At 35.9% G+C, this 26,579-nt stretch overlaps 1 protein-coding gene across 11 annotated transcripts in view; it reads left to right on the forward strand.

The window, feature by feature from the left end:
* The window catches only part of THSD7A (thrombospondin type 1 domain containing 7A), a 327,958-nt gene that overhangs the window by 235,212 nt on the left and 66,167 nt on the right, over positions 1–26,579 (forward strand). For all 11 annotated transcript variants that reach the window (XM_039343800.1, XM_039343804.1, XM_039343803.1 and 8 more), the window contains 5 exons: positions 11,099–11,290; positions 19,027–19,261; positions 20,489–20,604; positions 24,217–24,352; positions 25,157–25,260. In XM_039343800.1, coding sequence (XP_039199734.1) covers positions 11,099–11,290; positions 19,027–19,261; positions 20,489–20,604; positions 24,217–24,352; positions 25,157–25,260 — 783 coding nt within the window. The remainder of the gene's footprint in view (positions 1–11,098; positions 11,291–19,026; positions 19,262–20,488; positions 20,605–24,216; positions 24,353–25,156; positions 25,261–26,579) is intronic.

The following is a 26,579-nucleotide window of genomic DNA, read 5'->3' on the forward strand; positions in this document are numbered from 1 at the left end:
CCAATATTTTACAAAAAGAAAACAAATTAGTACTTCTATCAGTCTAGACCCAAAATTTCCCCAATGAAACATTGGTGCTGAAACAGATCAATCTTTCAGGGTCTGAGGAATCTTGAAAGCCTGAAAATTTAGATTTTGAATCATTTTCAAAATTGTTGTGACAACTGTTTCTTGCAAACACTTAATATAGCCTTTCTGTATGGCTAGCAGATGGTATGGTATTGTCTTTCTATTGGGAAATGTTATTATATCTTTTTTGTTTATTTATCTGTTTCTCAGAATAATAATGAAGGACAAGATAATAATCCCTGTCTCAGAAAGTAGAGCCTGGGGTCATCCAATAAATGTGATTGCTGAGAGGTTCATAACAGAATAAAAAGCATTTATGCACATGGATCACAATTAAGCTAGAACATTCTTAGCTGAAAGAACAAATAATGGATATTTGCCTAGATAACTTTTATAAAGCTATTGATTTCTATTGGTTATCATAGCTATCTATTGCCTTCAGCATCAGCAAGAGGATGCTGGACTTTGAAAACGCTTTATTTTGTTATGAAAATCCATAAGAAGGAAGTACAAATATTTCCCTTAGTGTATGTGAAGCTACTGCTAGGGAGGGGGGGAGGTAAGATGGAGCTGAAAAAAATACAGCTTTCATCATTATTTTTTGTGAGCAGAGATTATGGTTAGGTAATGAAAAACCTGGTAATCTATTTGAACAACTTGATACAACTAAAATGAATCACATTTGGTTAGTAGCTGAATGCAAAATCATTTGGAAATTCCTGAGATTTAAGCAAGATGGGAAGCCCCTCTCCCAAAAAGGTAAAAAACAATGGAAGAGCATTCTGCCACAGAAACTACTGGATGTATCAATAGAGTCAGTAGGAATAGAAATTAACTCAGAAAAGACTCTACTGACTGGTAACCAAAGGGGATAAAATAGAAATTTGAGTGGGATTAACACCATAGAGTCACTAATGTTGGCATGGGTCATTAGAACAATCATCAGCCTTCTCTGGGCTGATAATGGATGTTTCCAGCTGCCCCTCCCTCCTAGATGTTGATGCTTCCCTTGTATTCTCCAGAGATCTGCATTCATGGTCAGATGTGAATTTTGCATGTTTAATGTAATTCTTCTCACAAAGCATCACCAGAAATGTTTCCTAAATTGAATGGAACCCAAAGAGTTTATTACTTAAAAGAGTCCAATAGCCCTTTTTCTTGTTAACAAAAGATGTCAAAAATCATAAGCTTTTGTGAGTTAGCTTGCGTTTGTTTGTTTGTTTGTTTGTTTTTTGCTAGTATAGACTAACATGGTTCTCAACCTATGGTATCAGTAATTATTATTGTAAGGTGGTGATTTTATGCACCTTTCCAACTCTTTTATATTTAGCTGTCATAAGGAGAAAACAATCTTCTTCCTTGCAGTAGCTAGAAAAAGAACTTTCTTCAATTTGTATAATTTGTATTGGCTAAGGAATACCTTATCATGCATTGGCTATCAGTTATATTTCTCGCCCTTTGTTCTATTTCATTAGGCAATAGGGCAATAGGACTCTTCTGATATATTTATAGCTGTGCAGAGTTTTGTATGAGAATTTACAGTATCCTGCTTCTAGATATAAATAGGTGATGCAGAGATGTATTTAAATCAAAATGTGGCTGAAAAAAATATTTTGGTAAATTCTACTACTTCTATCTTGAAAAAAGATCAAGACCTGCTCCAAAAGTGTTTCTCTGTTGACTTCTTTTGAAATATGTATCCTTTGAGTTCACAGCCTAGTCAATAGTTTTAGAAATCCCAAGTGTTCTATTATCTAAGTGCTAACCAGAGTGGATTGTCAATTATGAAGTTTATTTGGAGGCATTCATGGAACAGACACAAAGATTTGGTCCCCAGAATTTTATCCAGAGTTATCCAATACTAAAATAAATAAATAAATTTGACTGATTTTAACACAAACTGAACTATTAGATTTAAAGATCTAGAGTGGAATTTTCCCAGTCTAAGCAACATCTAGATGTATGGTTTTGAACTTCCAGAAATTGTCAAGTTGGATAACATAGATATAGAAAATTTCTTTTCAGAAATCATTACAAGGCATCAAACAAAACTGTTTAATGTTTGTTATAATTGAAAGTGCAAATGTTACTTAAGTTTTTGAAAGGAAATTACTTGAGATTATTAACTATCAATTAATTAAGATTGTTAATTAAAGACAGATGCTGCTTATGAAACTTATTAAAAGGGATGAATAGGAATCAAGAATTCATGAAAACCATAGAGCTAACAGGCATAAACTTGGTATGGTTTGCTTCTAAAAAATATCATCATTAAATAATCTCTTTAAGAGAAACTTTGGGCTACTTCACAAATATTTTTAGGCTTATAGTTTAAGAGAGAGAGAAAGTGTGCGGTGTGCATAGTATAGTGTTGTAGTAGTAGTAGTAGTAGTAGTAGTAAGAATAATAATAATAATAATAATAATAATAATAATAATAATAACAACAACAACAACAACAACAACAATAATCAAAGAAGCTGGAGAAACAGTGGACCACCTAGTAAGCTGCTGCAAGAAGATTGCACAGACTGACTACAAGCAGCGGCATGACAAAGTAGCAATAATGGTGCATTGGAAGATCTGCAAGAATTATCATTTGCCTGTAAGCAAGAACTGGTGGGATCATAAAATAGAGAAAGTCATAGAAAACGATAAAATTAAACCAATAGTCATAGGCACATTCGCTATTAGTCAATTGCAAAAAGCGGCCTTACTAGGAACTGTTTCCATCCTGCGATGATATCTGTAATACCATCAAACATCCACATCTGCCTATCCCAGGTCCTGGGTAAGGACTCGATAGGTAGACAAAATGCCAAATCCAGTCTGAACATCTGGCTGACTGTGCGATGATCCATAATAATAATAGTTGGAAAGCTTGGAGGTCTTCTAGTCCAAACCTCTGCTCAGGAAGGAAACTCTATACCATTTCTGACAAATGGCTGTCCAGTTTCTTCCTAAAAACTTCCAGTGTTGGAGCATTCATCGCTTCTGGAGGCAGGTTGTTCCACTGGTTAATTGTTCTAATTGTCAGGAAGTTTCTCCTTAGTTCTAGATTGCTTCTCTCCTTGATTAGTCTCCACCCCTTGCTTCTTGTCCTGCTTTCAGGTGCTTTGGAGAATAGCTTAACTCCCTCTTCTTTGTGGCAGCCCCTGAGATATTGGAACACTGCTATTATGTCACCCCTCGTCCTTCTCTTCATTAAATTCCAGCAACTGTTCCTTATATGTTTTAGCCTCCAGTCCCCTAATCATCTTTGTTACTCTTCTCTGTACTCTTTCTAGCGTCTCAACATCTTTTTTACATCGTGTTGACCAAAATTGGATGCAGTATTCCAAGTGTGGCCTTACCAAGGCATTGTAAAGTGGTATTAACACTTCAAATGATATTGAGTCTATCCTTCTGTTAATGCAGTCTTGCAGTGTGTTGGCTTTTTTGGCAGCTACAGCATACTGCTGGCTCATATTTAAGTGATTTTCCACTAGGATTTAGAGATCCCTCTCACAGTTACTACTATTGAGCAAGGTACCACCTATACCAGTGATGGCGAACCTTCTAGAGACCGAGTACCCAAAAACTGCTGTGCCCCCTGCCCCATCCCCCACCCCACCCACAGGGCCAGTCACTGCCTCCACGGCCCACCACAGATCGCCCAGGCACCCCATCAGTGCCATGGTGGCCACATCCTCCACACTCCGCACATCATCTGTGTGTGATGGGGCATGAGGTTGGAGTCTTGTCCCCCTGCCTTGCTGCCATGTGCTTGGTTGTGCTGCTCCATGTGGTCTGTGCCCAGGGGCGACTCTCCTCCAGGGAGGATGCTGGTGAGGAGGGACTACAGGGGGAGGCAGGGCTGGGGCGACAGCACGTGTGCCCACAGAGAGGGCTCTGAATACTGTCTCTAGCATGCATGCCATAGGTTTGCCACCACTGACCTATACTGTACCTGGGCATTTGGTTTTTCTTGCCTAAATGTAGAACCTTAATTTTTTCACCATTGAATTTCATTTTGTTAGATAGTGCCCAATGTTCAAATCTGTCCAGATCCTTCTGTATCTTAACCCTATCTTCTGGAGTGTTGGCTATTCCTGCCAGATGTTGAAGAGCACTGGGCCCTGAACAGAGTCCTGTGTACCCCACTACCCACTTTCTTCCATGTAGATGCAGTTCCATTCAGAATCATATGCTGAGTACGGTCGGTCAGTCAGCTAGGAATCCATCTGGTGATGATGTTTTCTAACCAACATTTTTCCTTCTTATCAAGTAGTAGGTTGTAGTCTACTTTATCAAATGCCTTACTGAAGTCCAAGTAAATTATATCCACAGCATTTCCTTGGTCCACTAATTTTGTCACCTGGTCAAAGAATGCAATAAGGTTTGTCTGGCATGATCTGTTTTTGACAAACCCATGTTGGCTTTTGGTATTGACTTTGTTTTGACAAACCCATGTTGGCTTTTGGTATTGACTTTGTTTGCCTCTAGGAGGTGTTTGCTGTTTTGTTGCTTGATTATCTTTTCTAGAATCTTCCCAGCTATTGAGGTCAGGCTGATAGGTCTATAGTGTCCTGGATCCATTTTTTTCCTTTTTTGAAGATGGGAACTACATCAGCTCTTTTCCAGTCCTTGGGTAGTTCTCCAGTGTTCCAGGATCTTTGAAAAATATAGTTCAGTGATTCTGAAATCACATTTGCCAGTTCCTTGAGAACCTTGAAATGTAATCATCTGGTCCTGGTGATTTGAACTCATCTAGGGTGGACAGGTGCTCACTTACCATTTTCTTGCCTGTCTTAACTTGTGTTTCTAATCTGTTTTTTATGGTACTGTTTTTGATAGATTGGACTGTTTTTTCCTTTTGTGTAAAAATGCAAAAAAATGAGTTAAGTACTTCTTCTTTCTCCTTGTTGCTTGTCACCTTCTTGCCGCTTTCTCCCACTAATGGACCGATAATTTCTTTAATGTTTTTCTTGTTTTTTACATCTTGAAAGAAGCTCTTTTTTGTTGTTGTTATTTTTGACTTTTGTTACAAGCCTTAGTTCATTTTGAGCCTTAGCTTTCCTCACTTCATCTTTGCAGGCTCGGGCTATTTGCTGATATTCTGCCTTAGTTATGTGTCCCTCTTTCCATTTTTTATACTTGTCCTTTTTGTCTTTCAGTTTATCAAAGAGTTCTTTATACAGCCATGCTGGTTTCTTTTGAGATCTGTTATTTTTTTCTTCATTGGTAATGTGGTAGACTGAGCTTTTATAATCTCACTTTTCAAAATTTCCAAACTTCTTGAGTTGTTTTCCCCTTGTGGATTTCCAAGCTCTCTCTAAGTTTATTGAAATTAGCTCTCTTAAAGTCCAAGACTCTAGTTTAACTACGTTCTATTGTTTGTGCTTCCATAATGTTGAACTCCAATATTGCATGATCACTCCCCCCCTCAAGGTTCCTGTGGCTTTAACACCTTCTATCATTCATCTCTGTAAGTGAGAATTAAGTCCAATATGGCTAATCCCCTAGTTCACTTCTCTATTTTTTGGAAGTCAAAGTTGTTTGCTAGGTTTGTCAGGAATCTGTTTGATCTTCCACTTGGTGCAGAATTTGTCTCCCAGTTGATGTCAGGGTAATTAAAGTCCCCCATTACTATTGTGATGTGCTTCCTACATACCTTAGTTAACTGACTAGCAAAAAAGTTCATCTATTTCCTCTGTTTGGTTGAGTGGCCTATAGTATACACCAATGGCAATGTCATCCCCCCCCCTTTTTTATATTGACCCCAGTGCATTCAAAACAAGTTGTTGTGCTCTGTTTCTGTAGAGATGTAGTTATTTCTTATATAGAGAGCAATTCCACCTCCTCTTTTATTTGGTCTGTTTCTTTTAAATAATTTAAATCCCTCTAGCTGTGTGTTTCATTTGCGGGTTTCATCCCACCAAATTTCTGTAATGGCAACAATATCATCTCTCCCTCTCTCTCTCTCCCTCTCTCTCCCTGTCTCTCTTTGTCTCTGTCTCTCTGTCTCTCTGTGTCTCTCTCTCTCTCTTTCTCTCTCTCTCCCTCTTTCTCTCTCTCCCCTCCCCCTCTCCCTCTCCCTCTCTCTCTCTCTGTTTGTGTGTATAAATATTTAATCATGTTTCTACAAGGAGAGTGTTCTAATAGCACCAGAAAGCATTGTTCAATGTTTCAATAGATTTTTTCTATTTTTTCTAAAGAAATTTTGTGTGGAAATTGAAAGATTATTAATGGAAAATAACATAATCTGGAAAAATTAGAGAATTCTGGTAATAATAGAATACTTTGTTCTGTATTGGCCGGGCCATCCCATAAGAGAACACTCTGTGAATAAACTACTTATTAACTGAGAAGAAATGTATTCTGTTTGTTGTATAAATACATTCTTTTTCTCATAACACACTAAATTTGGAATATTCTGGGTTTTTTTATTGCATCCGTTCTGAATTGCCATACTTTTTTCTGTACAATGTTTTGGTATACAGTTAATAAAATATTCAGCAGAAAAATGACTATGGTATTATATTTCCATTTTCAAATGCTTCTGTAACAAAGAGGTAGTAATTTCTTAGGTTAAGAAGGAATAATTTCCATCTTTGCTTATATATGAAATGGATATTAAGGTCTATGAGTCTTGAGACATTCTTATTTCTATCCAAAATCAAAATTTCAACAGATTGATAAGTACACTCATTATTATTATTAGCTTGTAGTTCCTCCAAACTCCTTGTATCGTGATTATTAAGTTAGCTGATTTCACCAACAATTTCATTTTGTAATTTTAAAAATTATTTATTGTTCCACACTAATGAGATGCTAATGGACCAGTAATGTCATGGAAATTGGCATTATGTTTTATATGGAACTGCATAAACCTTGACAGTTATGACCTTCAAATTAAAGGGTCTTCTGAGAGTTGACATACTTGGATCTTGCTGCTCTCCATCAATCACTTATTGTTGCTACTTTGGCCTCAGAGTATACCCTGAAAGTATTTATAAATTAAAGTAGCTGAGCTTATTTATTTTCTTGAAAGCAACAGAAAGGGTTAGTTTGTTTTCCCAATGATACTTTTGTACTCTACAAGATGCAGCAGTCAGCCAAATCTAAGGATAAGTGATTTTATGTGGGAATTCAATTTAACTTTATTTCTAGAGGTTTTAGTCATTAATGGAAAAAGCATATTCAAATTTGTTTTGATATGTTCTAAAGTAATCTTCCTCAATCTTCATTGAAATGCTTTTATTATTATTTTTATTTACTATTCATAAATTAGTATGTTGTATATCTATGTTCTTATTTAAAAGTATTGTTAGATTTTATCGCAATACTTTTGATTCCCTTAACAACAGAATAGTATCCTATTAAATCAAATGTAAATAAATCTTCCTGGAACAATGCAAATAAAATTTAAAAGAGGAAGAACATTTTAAAAAATAGTTTGAAACAGTTGTTTCTGTTATTATTAGGTTTCTACTTAGCATTATCTGAAAAAAGAGAGATTGTTCAATCAAAATCACCTTATTGTAGTTAACCTCATAACAGCTATATTAGGACTCATAGGAAAAGCTTGCAAAAATCTAGATGACCATAAGATGGCAGCAAATAGTCCTCTGCTCTGCCATAGAATAAAATGTATAACAGTATCATATTGCTAGGTACTCAGATCTGGGTTGCCAAAATGTAGATGACTACTTCAGACAGCAATGAAATGTTTCTCCAGTAACCTATTTTTCATTTAGACACTTTTTGCAACTGGAGATGACACAGTTTGGTTCTGCCACTGCAGTTCCAACTGGAGATGGCATATTATGGAGATGACATATTATGTTATCTCCAGTTGGAAAGGGAACATCAGTTTATCTTACGTTGTCAATAAAATGCATTTATTACTGGTCAAGTTATTTTAGCTTTTTTCCTATATGTTATTTTTTATTAGCTTACAGTATAAAATACAAAAATACAAAAGCAAGTAGAAGGAAACAAAGAGGAGGGAAAGAGAAAGAGAGAAGTGTTGAAGGGGGAGAGAAAAAAAGACATTAGCTTCCTATTCTTTCTGTTGCAATAGAATAGGGCATTAATATTGAACCTCAACTTTTTACTTTTCCATAATAGTACAAACTAGCTATTTCTATAACAGCAAATCAATCTAATTAGTGAAACCCAAAATCAAAGTTTCATTTTTCCCCACTTCAAACACAAAGTCCAGAAGTGGTTTCCAAGTAGAAACAAAAGGTTTATACTCTTTTTTAAATATCAAAATGGTCAATTTAGCCATCTCTGTTAACTCCATAAACTTTTGTAGCCATTCATCCATGGTGGGAATCGAAATACCCTTCCATTTTTTGTTATTTTAGCTTATTCAGACTGGTTTCATTCTCCCCACCAGTTTTCTTAGTCTAAGTTTTGAATAGTATTATGCTATTTGATCTCCCGGTAGTTGTTTTTCCACTGAAGTTAATATACAGCAAATCCCATGCTTGTAGATGAAGACTGAGTGGCAGTGGATAACTGCCCACAGTTATTTTTTAAAAAGAAAGATAGGGAGAAGATTTAGTATGATTTGTTTCAAAACATGACTTTTAAATAAAAGCTCATGAGAGCATGCTTTATGTTTTTATGTACATGCAGAGTCATGTCATCTGTTAGATTTTTACCATATTATAAAACAGCTATGCTACCCACCACAGCTATTGTCTGCTTGGATTTCTATCGCTTCATGTAATCACTATAGTGCAGGGTAGGCAACCTTGGCTCTTTTATGACTCGTGGACTTCAACTCCCAGAATTCCTGAGCCAGGTTGCCTACCCCTGCTATAGTGGAATTGTTTTGGCAGCATATGATTTTCCCTAGTAAGATGTGATGTTATAAGATGAAATGCCCACAAAGGTCAATTTGTTCATATCATTTATGAAACATTAGGGAAAAAAATTACCTCAGTAGTATAAACTCCCAATAAGCTTTAAGTAAGTGTTATTAAGAGATGCCTCATTTCATTTCATTACTTGTAATTAGATAATACCTACCATGGCATGCTCTAGATCTGAACATATTTTCTTAATAGGCAATCCACGACAATATTATCCTGTTTAAACATGAAATCAATTTTTAAAGAGTCTGCCAACAGATGCAGTTGATTGTTTTCTATGTGACAATCAAACTTCTTTCTAATTAATGATTTTGAAGACTTTAGGAGTACTAGCATTTTTTGCCCACAGGATCTTTCATATTTTTGTGTTGTATGTGCATCAAGAGAGAAACAGAGGTCTCCCTGCCAGCTGCTAAAATGTCATCATACATCAGTGCGATCAAGAAAGAAAGCACCTCTTCTCTTTCAGTTGCCAACATATTTGTTCAACATTTTACTTCTTTTAAAATGTTAAGGCCAGCAGTTTCGCATAAAGAAAAAAACTATAATGTATTTTCTTCTTCCAGTTCTCTGAGCAGCTTTGACAATAAGCAATTATTTATCAGTATTGACTCCTATCTTGAATGTGATATTGGAATATTGTATTTTTTTAAAATGTTATTGTAGCATAGCATATTGTGTGCCATATCGAACATCTTGAGTGCAATTCTATTACCGTAGGTATTATGATGAAATAATTGATCAGATGAAATAACTTCATAATTGCAGTATAATGATCTGGGCTGATTTAACTCTGGCTCAGAGTTAATGACTTTGCAATTTCTTGGTTGAATTTCCACCAAGGAATATATACATGATGTCACTGAACTTTTCATCCATATATATTGGAACCTTACCCAAACTGCTGCATTCCAGGTACATTAGACTAAAAATCCCATAATGCTATTTATTTACTTATTTATTTAATTTGTTTGCTGCCTCTATCACTCTATAATGCAACTTACAACTAAAACCATAAATATAAAGTATTAAGACATTAACTACCATAATAAAAACTTTTTAAAAAATGAAGGCTATGACAGTACAGAGATATTATCTTTTCCATTAGTCCACCAGCCATCTTCAACACAGATTACCTCTGCCAGGATACCTATAATGTTAGGGTCATATTGTCTGGAATACAATGAATGTTGTTGATGTTGTTATTTTATTTATTTGTAGCCTGCCATTATTATTTTTTACAAATAACTCAAGGCACTGAACATTTCCAATATGTTCCTCTTCCTATTTTCCCCACAACAACCCTGTGAAGTGAGTTGGGCTGAGAGAAAGGGACCGGCTCAGTCACCCAGAGGACTTTCCTGGCTAAGATGGAAGTTACTTTCTAACTTTCTAACTGCCCTGCTTTCTAGCCTGGCCCCTTAGTGATTAGACCAAAGGACTCTTATCTGGAGGAATACAAATTAGTAAAATTTGGGGGTTTTATTTATTTTTAATGAATGTATAACTCTCTTTGTTAAAGGCTAGTCTCTAAATAGCATACATAAGCAAGAACCACTGAAACAAAAATAGTAACAAAGAACATAGAATAACAGAAATACAATATACAATCATGGCATCAATTATAATTAATATAATATTCCAGGCACTGGGCCCTCTACAACATCCAGTTATTATGGAATAATCAAATTTTAATGAACTTCCAGAAGACCAGGAGACTGGAAGCTACCCTTGCTGTATAACTTGCTTTAGAGTAAATCTGTTTAGATTTGTTTTGCAAGATGATTCAGCTGTTCAGTAATGAATTTGCAATATCTTTCCCACAAAGATAGTTGTTATAGTATCTAAGTAGGATTTTTTTTCCTTTCTTTTCTAAATTAAGATTTTTTTGCTGCCTAACATTTCCAAAATATAAATATGAACCTTCTCCCATTCATCATTCAGTTCCATTTTGAATGCATGAGTGAATATGGATTTTACAACAATTTCTCAAGCACTGAGCCATGGAAAAAGATACACTCACTTTGGATAGCTAATTAGTTTATTTTATTTTTTTTAACAAAGCAACCAAATCTAATTTATTTATATGCCCATCTGGGTTAAGAGTGTTCAATTGAAGTTAAATTAGTTCTGATAGACTGCTACTGGCCTTTTCTTTCCCAGGAGAAGAAGTTGACAGACAGCTCTGCAGAGATGCTATCTATCCTGTCCCCATTGTCTGTGAAATTCCATGCCCAAAGGACTGTGCTCTCAGCACATGGTCTAGATGGTCCTCCTGTTCTCACACCTGCTCAGGGAAAACCACAGAAGGAAAACAGATGCGCACCCGCTCCGTCCTTGCATATGCAGGTGAAGGTAAGACCATCTATTAGCATTTTTTCAATACACAAACACGAGCATGTATTATTTTCTTAGGATTCATGGCAAAGGGGGAACAAGGAAAAATGATTTCTCTCATAATATTTTAGAAAGACCATTAACAGTATTGGCAAGTAGAGTATACACTATTTTCACTGTGATTTGCCATGTATTAATGAGTTGTGAAATACCTGTAATGTTATATAGAAATGACCTTGGGAGACTGTGCAAAGAGATACTGCAAAGGGAAAGATCAAATAAGACACAGGATAGCCTGCAGCTGGATAATGGATGGGGCAAGAAGTTCAAAAAAGGCTGTTCCTAGCTGTAAAGGAGGGGGGGAGGGGGGAAAAGAAATGTCAGACTTGTAAGATTCTGTCGATGTAGTTTTACAATAAAGTAGAATTAGCTCATCTGGCCCCAGAAGACTGACAGTACCAGAACTGATGCTTCTAGCAGTTAAGGCTAATATCTCATCTTATATTCTCTTGTCTTATTTTTAAATTATTTAATCTCCCTTCTTGCATTTTGTTTTCCACATTTAGCTTTAGATGGCAGGTGCCTGTTTATATTTTCTTCATTCCTACCCCAAGAAATCTTTTAGTGTAAACTTACCAGTATTTAAATAGTAATTTTGTTTGTTCAGTAGCCATTTTAATTTTTAAAAGAAAAGAAAAATGTATACTTGGCTTTCTCAGCATTACATATATTTTAATGGAATTATTTTTAATTTGCTAATGTCTATTATAATGTTCCTAGTGCATGATTTGATTTAGCTTCTATGCTACAAAGGAAGATTTAATTCTTTGAGGGCAAATAAGTAAGTGGAATTAAGTAATTTTCTTCCACTTTGAAATGTAAATTGTCTGAGAATGGCAAATATATATATATATATATATATATATATATATATATTGTCATTCTCAGACAATTTACATTTCAAAGTGGAAGAAAATTACTTAATTCGTATTCTATTTCTACTAGGGAGGTAAAAGAAATCTGCCACAGATTTCAGTAGAAAAGAAGTAGTGTGGCTTGGAAAAACAGAACCTGAATCAGCAGAAAGCTCTGTGTTGATTAGCACCAATGAACTGAACCCATTACCATCCAACATACATTTGAGAAAGTTGCATTATTTTCAAGGAGCTATATACAAAAATATTTAAAAGAATAATCTTTGAAAAGTATAACTTTACAGAATAAAGAGGATAACCTTAACAGAGATCTGCAGATTCTGTTCCCTATGCAAAAAGGACTAAAGTATTTTCTAAGTCCAGAACTGTAACATTAGGAAGCAGCTGAGACATATACCTCCCTACTAAATTGAACTCTAAGATGGAGGAACTGATAATAATACAGTCAGACTTGTAGGATTCTCTTATTATAGCCAATCTCATTAAATTAGTGTTAGTCTTCCTGCAGAATTGAATTCTTAATATCTCCAAGGCTAAAATATTTACATAGTTTCTATTGTTTACTTGTTAATGACCAGTTAATCATCCCAGAATTTCATATTATATAATTCACATATTTAGATTAAAAGTGGAATGAGGAACAAAAAATGTTTTGATTTAAACTTTAAAATATATACATTAGTGACTGAGATAGGGAAAAAATGGTTGGCTCTTGGAAGTAGTACTAGCTTCTTGTCAAAATGTTAGTAAAAATTCAGAAGCTATCTGTGTAGAAGAAATATGTTTGAAGCTATATATGGATCACTTGTTCCCATCAGCTATTGTTTTGAGAAGTTGTTACCTTTTCCCCTGTAATCCATGTGTCTGTTTCTCTCTCTCTCTCTCTCTCTCCTTCTCCCTGTCCCTCTCCCTCTTTCTCTCTCTCCCTCTCTCCCTCCCTCTCTTCCCTCTCTCCCTCCCTCTTTCCCTCCCTCTTTCCCTCTCTCTCCCTCTTCCTCCCTCCCCCCTCTCTCCCTCTCCCTCTCTCTCTCCCTCTCTCCCTTCTTCCCTCCCTCCCTCCTCCCTCTCTCTCAGAGAGAGAGCAGGGAGAGAGCAAAGAAAAAAATATGATAAGCTATATATGTTTTCAAATGTCTCTTTCCCCAGAAACTTTGGAACAAATCTGCTAGGAGTCCAAAGGGAGGAATAGATCTACTTTTATAACTCAAAACATCTGTTACTCTCTCCACCTCTAAGCCTTTGGCATATGGCAGCCTATAAATACATTTTTAAAAGCTTTTTCAACAGGAAGGTGGAGGTTTTTCCAAGCATAGGTACTCCAGCTCTATGATTTATGAGCCACAAATGAGCCTCAAATTGTTTCATGCTTAATTTTTCATGATGCTAAAGGCTTGAGAGCCATGTAAAGAAGTAATATTGAGCCTTAAGCTCTTAGCTTTTCTAAGGCAATAGATATTAACTATATTCCTTTGTTCACAGTGTAGAACATTTTAGATATTTAGCATATTGCTAAACCTGCAACAATGGCTGGGAGGTGATGAAACCATATTTAGGCAAGTGCCATTATTGAAATATAATCAGATAATGGGGAAAGACAAGAGATAATAGGTTTTCGGATTTGGCAAAAAATTATCCCAGAATTTGGAGATGATTGGGATACTGTCAGTGCAGATCACTTATCTTTATATGAAATGAAACTCATTTTAAAATGTGGCAAATTTAAGAAGCTTCTTTTACATAGTAACACAGGGAATATCTGACTATATCAGATTTTCCTGCCTGCAAGATTAGAAACGTGACTGTATTTTGGCAATTCTCAGTTTTTATGACAAAGCAGTTTAACTATATGGTATTTCTTCTACCTTTCTGAATATCATAATTAAATTATGAAAGTAGGCCTGACTTTTTAACCAGTGTCATAATCAAGCTAATTATTTCCAGATGAGGGAACAAAAATTGGTGCCTGATAATATAAATAAACAGCAAACAGTGTAATTTTCTCCCAATATGCACATCACTGCTGTTTACAATGTTTGTTGAAGCACACTAGAAATCAATTATGGCATATGTAAGTCAAACTCAAGGGAGACTAGTAGATATTGTTTGCTGCAAACTCTTATATTCAAATCAAATCATCATTGGTGACAAAATGGTGAAGGAATATAATAATAAGTAGAAAAAGAAAGTTTCTGGATTAATTAAGTATAGAGCATGGCTTCTGATGGCTATTGCCACAGCTAAAAAAATTCTTAATCTTCTTTCTGAATACACATCTCAATAGCCTCTTTTAGTTGCTTTAGAAATGTGATGATAATTCTGGTTGAGAATTAAGAAAAGATTTTGTTAGTTGCAAAGTCATGTCTGACCCATCGCGACCCCATGATCAACGTTCCTCCAGGCCTTCCTATCCTTTACCATCTTCTGGAGTCCATTTAAGCTCACGCCTACTGCTTCAGTGACTCCATTCAGCCACCTCATTCTCTGTCATCCCTTTCTTCTATTGCCCTCAATCTTTCCCAGCATTAGGCTCTTCTCCAGTGAGTCTTTCCTTGTCATTAGGTGGCCAAAGTATTTGAGTTTCAACTTCAGGATCTTCCTTCTAAAGAGCAGTCAGGGTTGACCTCCTCTAGGACTGACTGGATTGATTGCCTTGCAGTCCAGGGAACTTGCAGGAATCTTCTCCAGCACCACAGTTCAAAGGCCTCAATTCTTTTGCACTCAGCCTTTCTCAATCCAGTTTTCACATCCATACATTGCAATTGGGAAAACCCAATTGCCTATACATACTTTTGTTGGCAGGGTGATGTCTCTTCTTTTTAGTATGCTGTCTAGATTTGCCATAGCTTTCCTCCTCAGGAGCAAGCATGTTTTAATTTCTTGGCTGCAGTCCCCATCTGTGGTGATCTTGGAGCCCAGGAAGATAAAATCTGTCACTACCTCCCATTTCTTCCCCATCTATTTACCAGGAATTGAGAGGGCCAGATGCCATGATTTTAGTTTTCTTAATGTTGACTTTCAAGCCAAGAAAAGATAAGAGGGGGAAAGAAATAAAATTACTAATCTTACCTCTTTCTCTGATGAAATTAGTGTATACATGCAGAGACAACAGCCACTTTGTTTTTTAAAGTTAGTATACAAATAATTAATCCCTGATATATTTTTGGCTCTTACTTCCTAGCACTAGCATACTGTTACTGGGAATTTGAAGTACTAGTGAACAAAAACAGAGAAGGTCATAAGACCTGTTTGGCATTATATATCTTATTTAAAAATGTGTGTGTGTGTGTGTGTGTGTGTGTGTGTGTGTCTGTGTGTGTATACATATACATATATGCCATAAAAAACAGAATAGAAACATGTTAACATAGGCAAGAAAATGGTAAGTGAGCACTTGTCCAGCATAGACGAGTTCAGATCACTAGGACCAGATGGATTACACCCCAGCGTTCTCAAGGAACTGGCAAATGTGATCTTGGAACCACTGAACTATATTTTTCAAAGATCCTGGAGCACGGGAACTATCAGAGGACTGGAAAAGAGCTGATGTAGTTCCCATCTTCAAAAAAGGGAAAAAAAATGGATCCAGGATTACAGATGTATCAGCCTGACCTCAATACCTAGGAAGATTCTGGAAAAGATAATCAAACAATGAATCAGTGAACACCTAGAGGCAAACAAAGTCAATACCAAAAGCCAACATGGGTTTGTCAAAAACAGATCGTGCCAGACAAACCTTATTGCATTCTTTGACCAGGTGACAAAATTAGTGGATCAGAGGAATGCTGTGGATATAATTTACTTGGACTTCAGTAAGGCATTTGACAAAGTAGATCACAACCTACTACTTGATAAGATAGAAAAATGGGGGTTAGACAGCATCACCACCAGATGGATCCATAGCTGGCTGACCAGCTGTACTCAGTATGTGGTCCTCAATGGAACCACATCTACATGAAGGGAAGTGTGTAGTGGGGTGCCCCAGAGCTCTGATCTAGGCCCAGTGCTCTTCAACATCTTCATCAATGATCTGGACGAGGGGATAGATGGGGAACTCATCAAATTTGCGGATAACACCAAGCTGGCAGGAATAGCCAACACTCCAGAAAACAGGCTTAAGATACAGGAGGATCTGGATAGACTTGAACACTGGGTGCTATCTAACAAAATGAAATTCAATGGTAAAAAAAGTAAGGTTCTACATTTAGGCAAGAAAAACCAAATGTACAGGTATAGTATAGGGGGTACCTTGCTCAATAGTAGTAACTGTGAGAGGGATCTCGGAGTCCTAGTGGACAATCACTTAAATATGAGCCAGCAGTGTGCTGCAGCTGCCAAAAAATCCAACACAGTGCTGGGCTGCATTAACAGAAGGATAGAATCAAGATCACGTGAAGTATTAATATCACTTTACAATGCCTTGGTAAGGCCACACTTGGAATACTGCATCCAGTTTTGGTCACCACGATGTAAAAAAGATGTTGAGACTCTAGAAAGGGTACAGAGAAGAGCAACAAAGATGATTAGGAGACTGGAGGCTAAAGCATATAAGGAACGGCTGCTGGAATTGGGTATGTCTAGTTTAATGAAGAGTAGGACTAGGGGGGACATGATAGCAGTGTTCCAATATCTCAGAGGCCGCCACAAAAAAAGGGAGTCAAGCTATTCTCCAAAGCACCTGAAGGCAGGACAAGAAGATGGAAACTAATCAAGGAGAGAAGCAACCTAGAACTAAAGAGAAACTTCGTAACAGAACAATTAACCAGTGGAACAGCCTGCCTCCAGAAGCGGTGAAAGCTCCAACACTGGAAGATTTTAAGAAAAGACTGGACAGCCATTTGTCCGAAATAGTATAGGGTTTCCTGCCTGAGCAGGGGGTTGGACTCAATGACCTCCAAAGTCCCTTCCAACTTTATTATTATTATTGATCATCGCATAATCAGCCAGATTTGGCATTTTGTCTACCTATCGAGTCCTTACCAAGAATCTGGGATAGGCAGATGTGGATGTTTGATGGTATTACAGATATCATCACAGGATGGAAGCAGTTCTCAGTAAGGCCGCCTTTTGCAATTGACTAATGGCAAATTTGTCAATGCCAATGGTGTTCAAGTGGTGCTCCAGTTGTTTTGGGATTGCACCCAAGGGCGCCTATTACTATTGGTACTACCCTTGCTTGCTTTTGCCACAGTCTTTCTATTTCTATTTGTAGGTCTTTGAATTTTGTTATCTTCTCCAGTTCTTTCTCATCTATTCTGCTGTCTCCAGGCACTGCCACGTGCACTATCCAGACTTTTTTGTCTTTCTTATCGACAATTGTTAAGTCCGGGTGTTATGTTGCTTGTCTGTTTGAATTCTGAAGTCCCAGAGCAGTTTAATTTTATCATTTTCTATGACTTTCTCTGTTTTATGATCCCACCAGTTCTTGTTTACTGTTTGTAGTCAGTTTGTGTGATCTTCTTGCAGCAGCTTACCAGGTAGTCCACTGTTTCTTCAGCTTCTTTGCATAGGTGGCACTTACTGTCTGTTGCTGTCTTCTCAATTTTGGCTTTGTATGCATTTGTCCTTAAGGCTTGGTCTCGTTCAGCCAGAATTAGTCCCTCAGTCTCTTTCTTCAATTTTCCTGCTCTTAGCCATTGCCAGGTCTTGTTATTATTTGCTTTCCCAGCTATTTTTTTTTTTTTAATGTAGTGGCCATGTAGTGCTTTGTCTTCCCATACCTCTATTCTGTTCTTCATTTGTTCTTTCTTGTAGGGCAGTTTGGTCTCTCCAGTGGTCAGTAAGCCTTCCTTAATTTCAGTGCATCTTCATCACTGTTCTCCTCCTCCTCCTCCTCCTCCTTATTATTATTATTATTATTATTATTATTATTATTATTCCCTTTTCATTGAATTTCCAATATTGCAATGATGAACAATACATGTTCAGTAGAGAGAGGCTGTAATTTCCAATTAATGTTTTGTTTGTTAGTGATATTCATTTGAAGACATTCTGATAGCCATAGGTAATGAAAATAGTCTCTTAATGCTAATTCAGTTCTACTTTTGTCCCAAGTAATGTGATCTAATGGATTTTTAGATTAAACATCCACAATCTCTTATTACTTATTGTATCTAAAAATGCAATGTAATATGGGACATATATGACATAGTTCAGAAATATCAAAAGACTCATTGTGTCTCTTTTGTGCTTATAATCACAAAATTGTGTTCTAACTAGGGATCTTTGGTTACAAGAATTAAAAAATTTGGCTGCTGCCTTCTTAATTTGAAGCTAGGTTCAGATGCTGAACTTTCCTAGTCTTATTAACTACAGTTTCCCAGTTCAGATATAATAACATAATGATATGGTTAATTAATTCTGGAAATGTTCATCTGTGGTGTACGGAGAAGAGGGAATAATACAGACTGGTGCATAAGTTGAGATAATTCTATTCAATATCTTATGACAAAAATATTGAAAGTTGTAGATTAATGTATAATTTTAGCTATGATTTTAAACAAAAGCATCTGACACATAAAATCATATAATCAGAGAAAACACTGGACAAGATCCCTTTTTGTGTCTTTTCTAGATGCATGGATATATTTCATGTTGTTTTCAGAGAGGAGCATTCAGGCTACAGCTGAAGAGCCCTTTCAGTCAAAAGCTTAGTATAACAAACAGCTTAATGCTTGTCTATTTTTTTTCTCCCCACCTTGATTAAAATTATGTATTTGGGTGGGAGAGTAGGAATGCTAGATATATCATCTATTTATTTCCCATTACAGTTATAATTCTTTTTATTTCTCCTATTGTATATTCCAACATTATTTCTTCTAGGTGGCCTTCAGTGCCCAAATATCAGCATGCTACAGGAAACACGCACTTGCAATGAACATCCTTGCACAGTTTATCACTGGCAGACTGGACAGTGGGGGCAATGCATAGAAGATACTTCTGTGTCCGCATTCAACTCTTCCGCTGGTTGGAATGGAGAAGCCACCTGTGCTGTTGGAATGCAAACGAGGAAAGTCATCTGTGTGAGACTCAACATGGGACAAGTACCACCCAAAAAGTAAATATAACACTAGAACCTAAATGTCTTCTAAACTACTTGTATTTATAGACATAATTCCATGTCAGAATGGAACTCAGAACAGAATAGAATAATGTTAAAAACAGGTCCAAATTTGTTCATACAAATGCATTGGATTGAAACTACAGTATTTTATTTTGGCTTACAAAACAGCTGCATCTATTAGAAGTGTTATTTCCAAATGTATATATTGATCACTAGGTTTCCAATATGTTAGTAGCAATATATAATAGATGGGGTCTCATGAAGGAAAAACTGAAATATGTTAGTTAATGTCTTGAACCATCATGCTCATGTCACTTAATAAGATTTTAAAGAGCAGAAGATGTACATAAAAGTGCAAATGAGAACCATGATTTTACTTCTCTTAATAAAAAGAATTAGTGGGAAAAGATACAATCAATATTATCGGCTTTATTTTTAGAGTAACAGACTTCAGTTTATATGACTTCAGTTTAATTTGACCTTGAATAAGGTTGGAGGTTTGAGAGAGAAAGAGAGATAGCTGCAGATGTAATTATAATCTCAACAACTTGATTTAAAAGCAAGAAAACAAAAACTATGATCAGAAGATGGAATATGTAATAGACATCTTTAGATGAACAGTTGAGTTAGGGAACTATAGGGAATAATATGATGAATCTACCATATGGTAATAATTTTGTTTTCAATTTTTGATAATCCATGTTGAATTATGATCTGGCAGTTTATTGCCTTCCGATTTAATCAGACTAGTGTGCATTTCCCTGGAGTATCCTTTCCTATTTCTTGCACAAAACAAAATATCTTTCCAGACTTCAGATACAGCTTCCGTTCAAAATTCTATTAATCAAATTTATGTGATCAACCTATGAAATAATCCTGGTACAGTTACTACTGAATTATGCCAAATATAGAAAATTGTATTCCATTGCATAACCACAAAAACTGCTGAAATTCTCTTGAGTATAGAGAAGACTTTTGTGATATTGTTCAGTTCTTATGGTTTAGCAGAGGTTCCCTCTGAATTATTGGGATGCAAAAAAAACCCTACTAGGTACAGAAACATCAATAGATGTGGAATAGATGAACAATATGATCCATGATTCTGAAAGGTAATGAAATTTTCTTTAAAAAAATTATTTCCTTTTCATCTTTTCTATTACAACTTTGACAAGTACCATATGGTTTTCACTGAACATTTAATGTTTTCATTGTTTTTTATAGGTGTCCCGAAAACCTTCGTCCTGAAACTGTTAGACCTTGTTTATTGCCCTGCAGAAAAGACTGCATTGTGACTCCTTACAGTGATTGGACACTGTGTCCTTCTTTATGTCAAGAAGGTACTGGGCTTGACTTTTATAGATAAATAATTTGAATTCCTTCTCCAGGCTGTTAACCTCATCACAAGTTTTCAAGGTTTATGTTGTGAGATTTTAATGTGATTTAAGCAAGTATAATTGGAGTTTTAACAGTAACTGATTTTTCAGTGGCTGCTAATAAACTCACTAGAATTAAATGAGCTGTAATTAAATATGCTGCAACTACTTCCAAAACGCATTGAAATTCTACTTTATTGGTCAATTATTTAAGAGTATCTATTACAGCGTTTTGGATTATTTTAGCATTCTGGTTCTTATTGCTTGATTAGAACATAGTAGTTTTTTTTCTGTCAGGGAAGAAATATATCTGTATCAGGAACCTCTTTCAGCCTTTTAAAAGTGGCCGGAGGAAAAGAACATAACTTTCTGTTCCAGAACAAATCTTTCTATATCAGGTGTTTGTAGGATGATAAAATATCTCTTTCTGTCTCTGTGTTATTCTGGGCAACAGTTGCAAGGATTACAGTGTTTCGGTTTTTAATAATTTTATTTGATAGATTGATTTGTAGCCCATCCTGATTAGGACATCACATATCTATGCATAAATTGAATCAAATCAAATAAAAAAGAAATGCATTAACAAATAAAAAAATCGCTTGAGCATTCAGTAAAAAAAATAATACTGAAAACTATGTTGAACTAATTAATGTGTTATCTAAAATCCCACCTTCTGCATAATCTTGACCCCCAAACCTACTCTGAAAGGTATTTGTAATTCTTACTGATTTTCATAGTTATTTTCTCCATCTCTATGAGCATTATGTTTTAGTAAATAGCCTTCATTATTTCTTCTGATCTTTTTTTATCCATTGATTAAAGTCTAACCTTCCTATTGAGATGGATCTCTCAGTTTGGTAAATATTAATATAATTTTAAACAGAAATGTTCTTTTAGTTGACTCTGTGCACATGTCTGGTATTGATTACATTTGTTCAATTTATGGAAGGATATAATGGAAATTAAGAAAGTGACCTGATATATACAATAATACTTTGTTACTCAGCTGCTTTGAAACTCATCAAATTTTGTCATGAAAATTTTGTCCCAGTACTCATTGTTTGTTTGGTTTTCAATGTGTAAGCTAGAACCTGTCAATGTCAGATGCCTTGTGACTCACTACATTATTCCTTATGGGAAAATTTTGTTAGGTAGTCATCTCAAAGATGTTGAGACTCTAGAAAGAGTGCAGAGAAGAGCAACAAAGATAATAGGGACTGAAGGCTAAAACATATAAGGAACAGTTGCTAGAATTGGGTCTGTCTAGTTTAATGAAGAGAAGGACAAGGGGTGACATGATAGCAGTGTTCCAATATCTCAGGGGCTGCCACAAAGAAGAGAGAGTCAAGCTATTCTCCAAAGCGTCTGAGGGCAGGACAAGAAGCAATTGAGGGAAACTAACCAAAGAGAGAAGCAACATAGAACTAAGGAGAAATTTTCTGACAGAACAATTAGTCAAGCTATTTTCCAAGGCGCCTGAAGGCAGGACAAGAAGCAACGGATAGAAACTAATCAAGGAGAGAAGCAACCAAGAACTAAGGAGAAACTTCCTGACAGTTAGAACAATTAACCATTGGAACAACTTGCCTCCAGAATGGTGAATGCTCCAACACTGGAAGTTTTTAAGAAGAGACTGGACAGCCATTTGTCTGAAATGGTATAGGGTTTCCTGCCTGAGCAGGGGATTGGACTAGATGACCTCCAAGGTCCCTTCTAACTTTTATTATTATTATTATTATTATTATTATTATTATTATTATTATTATTATTATTGTTGTTGTTGTTAAAATACTATTCTGGAAAAATACCGTACTTTCCGGCGTATAAGACAACTTTCGCAAGCGTTAAAATTGCGCCGAAGTCGGGGCCGTCTTATACGCCTTGTCTTATATGTCGGAAATAACGGTAGTTTCCGGCGTATAAGACGACTTTCTAGGCATGCAACTCGGTGCCAAAGTCGGGGGTCGTCTTATACTCCGGGTTGCCTTATATGCCGAAATATACGGTAAACACCATGCAGATAAAGTTTAGGAATCCTAACTGGGCACATCTTACCAGATGTTTAACGTAACTGGTTGAAATTACAATTTTACATGCTATATTTTTTTTGAATTTCTTCTACACCCTAATTATATTTCCAAAGTAGTTTTGATGGCCTGAATTTTGTCCACATATTTCTGCTTTATCCCTTTGTCTCTAGCAGGAGGCGTTTATCTTAATATATATGCACTGTTATTACTAGAGTCAATAATATAATTCCTCATTTATGTGAGTTAATCTCCTTGTGGCATATGGTGTTTGCTTTCACTCCCTCTTTGCTGAAGTCCTGTCCTTGTTGTACTGAAAAGATACCCTGTTTAGTTCACAGCCTGTGCTCCATGTTGTGTAAAACGTGAGATCAATACAGGGTTATTTTTAGAGCTACTCTGGTTGCTAATTAAAGTATTTACCAACTAATAAAGGATTAGGCAGATTAAACTTGTAACTGAAAACAAAGAGCATGTTGAAACTCTAGGCTTTAAAGAAGTGCCTGAAATATTTAATATGATAGCGAAGAACAGGAACTAGATATGTGGTTCCAATGTATTAAGTATAGAGTAGTGGACAGGGTGGATAATACTTTGGTAGTTCTTTAATTGCAGTATCGAGATCATTTCTTTTTATAACACAACGATTCATTGCATTTGCACCTCCATGTAAACATGGCAGCAATGAACAACTATGCTGGATGTCAGGATTGGCATCTCTATTATTTATTTATGAATCTCTATGATTTATTTATGAATTTCATTCATATCTCATCGTTCCTTCAAGAATGCAAGGAAATGCATTGAAATCTGTTCCTCCTCACCTTTATTACCTTTAGTATTTCATTCTGTCAGATAAGTGTGAAAGGTTATAATGGTCTCATTTAGAAAGCTTCACAATTGAATGGTGAAATAAACTTGGATCTTTCTAATTCTTGATCAGCAATAAAAATGCTTTTGTTATGAGTTTGGCAATTTAAATATCTTAGTAAGTTCCCACTATTGATAGAAATCGCAAGATTATCTATGATCAAAACAATATTGGGTTGTAGGATCAGGAAGGGTACACAGGGGTGCAGCATAGTTTGGAAGAGTGTGCAAGAGGTAAATAAATAAGAGTATTTGACTGTACATGAGAGATATGCATGAAATACTGATGATCTTAGATGCCTAAATCAAGGGAAGGGTATATTAAATGTAAGATACAACCTTCCAAAGTAAGTTACCATGGGCATTATAGTTGAACTGAATATATATAGAAAATCACTTTGAAAATAAATGTGAGAACTTTATAAAATATTCAAATATAAACTATGACAGTATAATACATGATTTGGGTTTTTTCTTCTGTGCAAATGCATTATTTATTTATACTTTGTTTTAACCTAATAGTTAAATTATGTTTGTTTTATGTTTTTTCAAATATATTTAAAATGTATTTTGAAGTAGTCAGCAACTAGTAGAGCAGTGTCTTTATAATTTCTCAAATTTCAGCGCAGTGGTCCAATAACAAGAGAAGCAAAATGGATGTTTGTATGTTTGTTCATAGGGTCGGTTGTTACTGTATCAAAACAGTCTCGACATCGAGTCATCTTGCAGCTCCCGGCAAATGGGGGCCGTGACTGCCCAGAGACCTTATATGAAGAAAAAGATTGTGATCCTCCTCCTGTCTGCTTGTTTTATAGGTGACACTTTATTTTTAATTAAAACTCCTTTTGACCTCTCTCACTCTAGAACACAGAAGAGTTGCCTTTTGGGGGGAGCCAAGAATCACACTTAAATGTTTTAGATGTGACCCATGTTACATACATGAGGGAGGTGGAAGTTTCTTTTGGGGGAAGTTATACCTTTGATAGCAGTTTGCCATTTTCCTTTATTTATGAAACTATAAAAAGCCTGTCTTATATGTCCAGGATTGGGAAGAGGATTAGCCTGAAAAAAGCTAATTAAAGTTTTAGAATGATGGGGTTCTTGAATGGAAGATGATCAGGCAAACACAGGGTTACAGATTAGACTGAAAAGTTCTAAATGCAAACAGCCATCTAGTTGCTGGCTACAAAAATTGCCCTTCAACCACATTTTTTTTTAAAGATATGAAGATAATCAAGGTAAAGATAACAAGTTAAACTTTAATTTCAGTGTAAGTGAACAGAGTAAAAGTCATGTGATTATTTTTCTGTCTATATTTAAGAATCTTTAGAATCTCTTGCAAGTAATGAAGCTGTGATCAGAGCATATATGTAATTTTCTTGCTAATTCTTGCTAATAAAATAATAGATTGTCACTGCTTTCTTCTGAATGAGGATGATTGCTATTTTAAAATGTCCTTTGCCAGTCAAGCCATTCAAGTATGATCCTATTTTTCCCCACCAGCAAGGATCAGCTTGAGATTGCCATTTTGTTAGACTTATTGAAAGTAAGCACTTTCAATACATTACTGTGACCTGTGTTCACATAGTCATTTGGTGTTTGGTTTTTTTTTCCTGCAGATGGAAGACACACAAATGGCGCCGATGCCAACTTGTACCATGGTATGTTCGGCAAGACAGCCCAGGTGCCCAAGAGACATGTGGTCCAGGTCTACAAGCAAGAGGTTAGAAGCACTAAAACTAATTCATGATATTTATCATATGGATGTCACTATTGGGTTTACACTTTCATGAAGATTTTTCTCTCCTCAGCTGTTTGTATTCTGTTGACTCTCTGCTTGCATTTTGAGGTGTCCTGTTATTCAATATATAGAGCTTCAAGGACAGAACATTGTTGGTACACAATCAATCCCAGATTTAGCATATAAACTGGAGAGGTCTAAACAAAATCCCCTCTTCAGTATCAGTTTAGAAATCTTTCTAGTAAGTGAATAGCTGAGCAGCAGCAAGAAGCAATAAGGATATGAGTGGTGCTGAGGAGCACTAGATTATGCTGTGACTGCTGCTGTTGCTGCTATAGTTTCCATTTTCACTTTCCCAGAATCCCTCCAGACCAGGTAGCACATCATTTTTCAAGACAAAAGACATGAATGGCTTTTAACTAACACATCAGGGCTACACTCCAGATAGTAAGCCAAGATAAAACTGGGGCCAGGATAACAACTCAATGTGATTTAATTCAATTTGCATTTTAATTAAAACAAATTACATTAATTAAACATGGCTAATATGATTGCTCCACAAGGGTTTTAATAACTTTCCCCTCCTTTCACATTCAGAGGTGCAGTTTGGTGACAACTTTTAGAGGATCTTTGGGGTTTTCTAATTAGCCATGAGGAGCTCAGCATTGTGCTCTTCTGCTCTAAGCTGTATGTAGAGGAATCCAACCATTTGGTCCTGGGCTTTTCTTCTGGGGGTGGTGGTGGAATGTCTGTCATTAAATTAATAAATGAATAGTAAAGCAGCAATAGAAAGATGTTGGCTTCAATCTTGGACTTTGCCTTTCTGTGCCAAATGTGAATACTGAGTTTAGCTACATCAGAAGAGAATGATTCAAATATGCATATGCTTGACAATTAATCTTTCTCATTTAGCTTGGGTGATGTTTTTCGTGGGTTAATTAGAAATTAAATGAAGTTGGCAAAAATTAAGTGAAAACATGGAAAAGCCTACCCTTGTCAGTTCCCAATTGTAATTGGAATGAATGCTCACATTGTTGTTATAATTAAAGTAATATGTTTGTGTTTTCAGCTTTCTTTTTTTTAATCATGCTGAGCTGTGATGCATTCAGGAGTGAATAAAAAAAATAACATAAGGGGTCATCCTTCAAGAGAACTCTGATTCTATCTGTCTTGCATAAATGTGCTTTTGTTTCAGATCATACCAATGTAAATGAATATGCTACAACTTTAATTGGAGGACATTTTTTTTTTCAGTTCTGTCAGTGAAAACATTTCCAATTTCCTCTACTTTTTTCTCCCCA

Source organism: Crotalus tigris, unplaced genomic scaffold (assembly GCF_016545835.1).
Source record: "Crotalus tigris isolate CLP2741 ecotype Arizona unplaced genomic scaffold, ASM1654583v1 scf7180000017873.753527, whole genome shotgun sequence".
Lineage (NCBI taxonomy): Eukaryota > Metazoa > Chordata > Lepidosauria > Squamata > Viperidae > Crotalus > Crotalus tigris.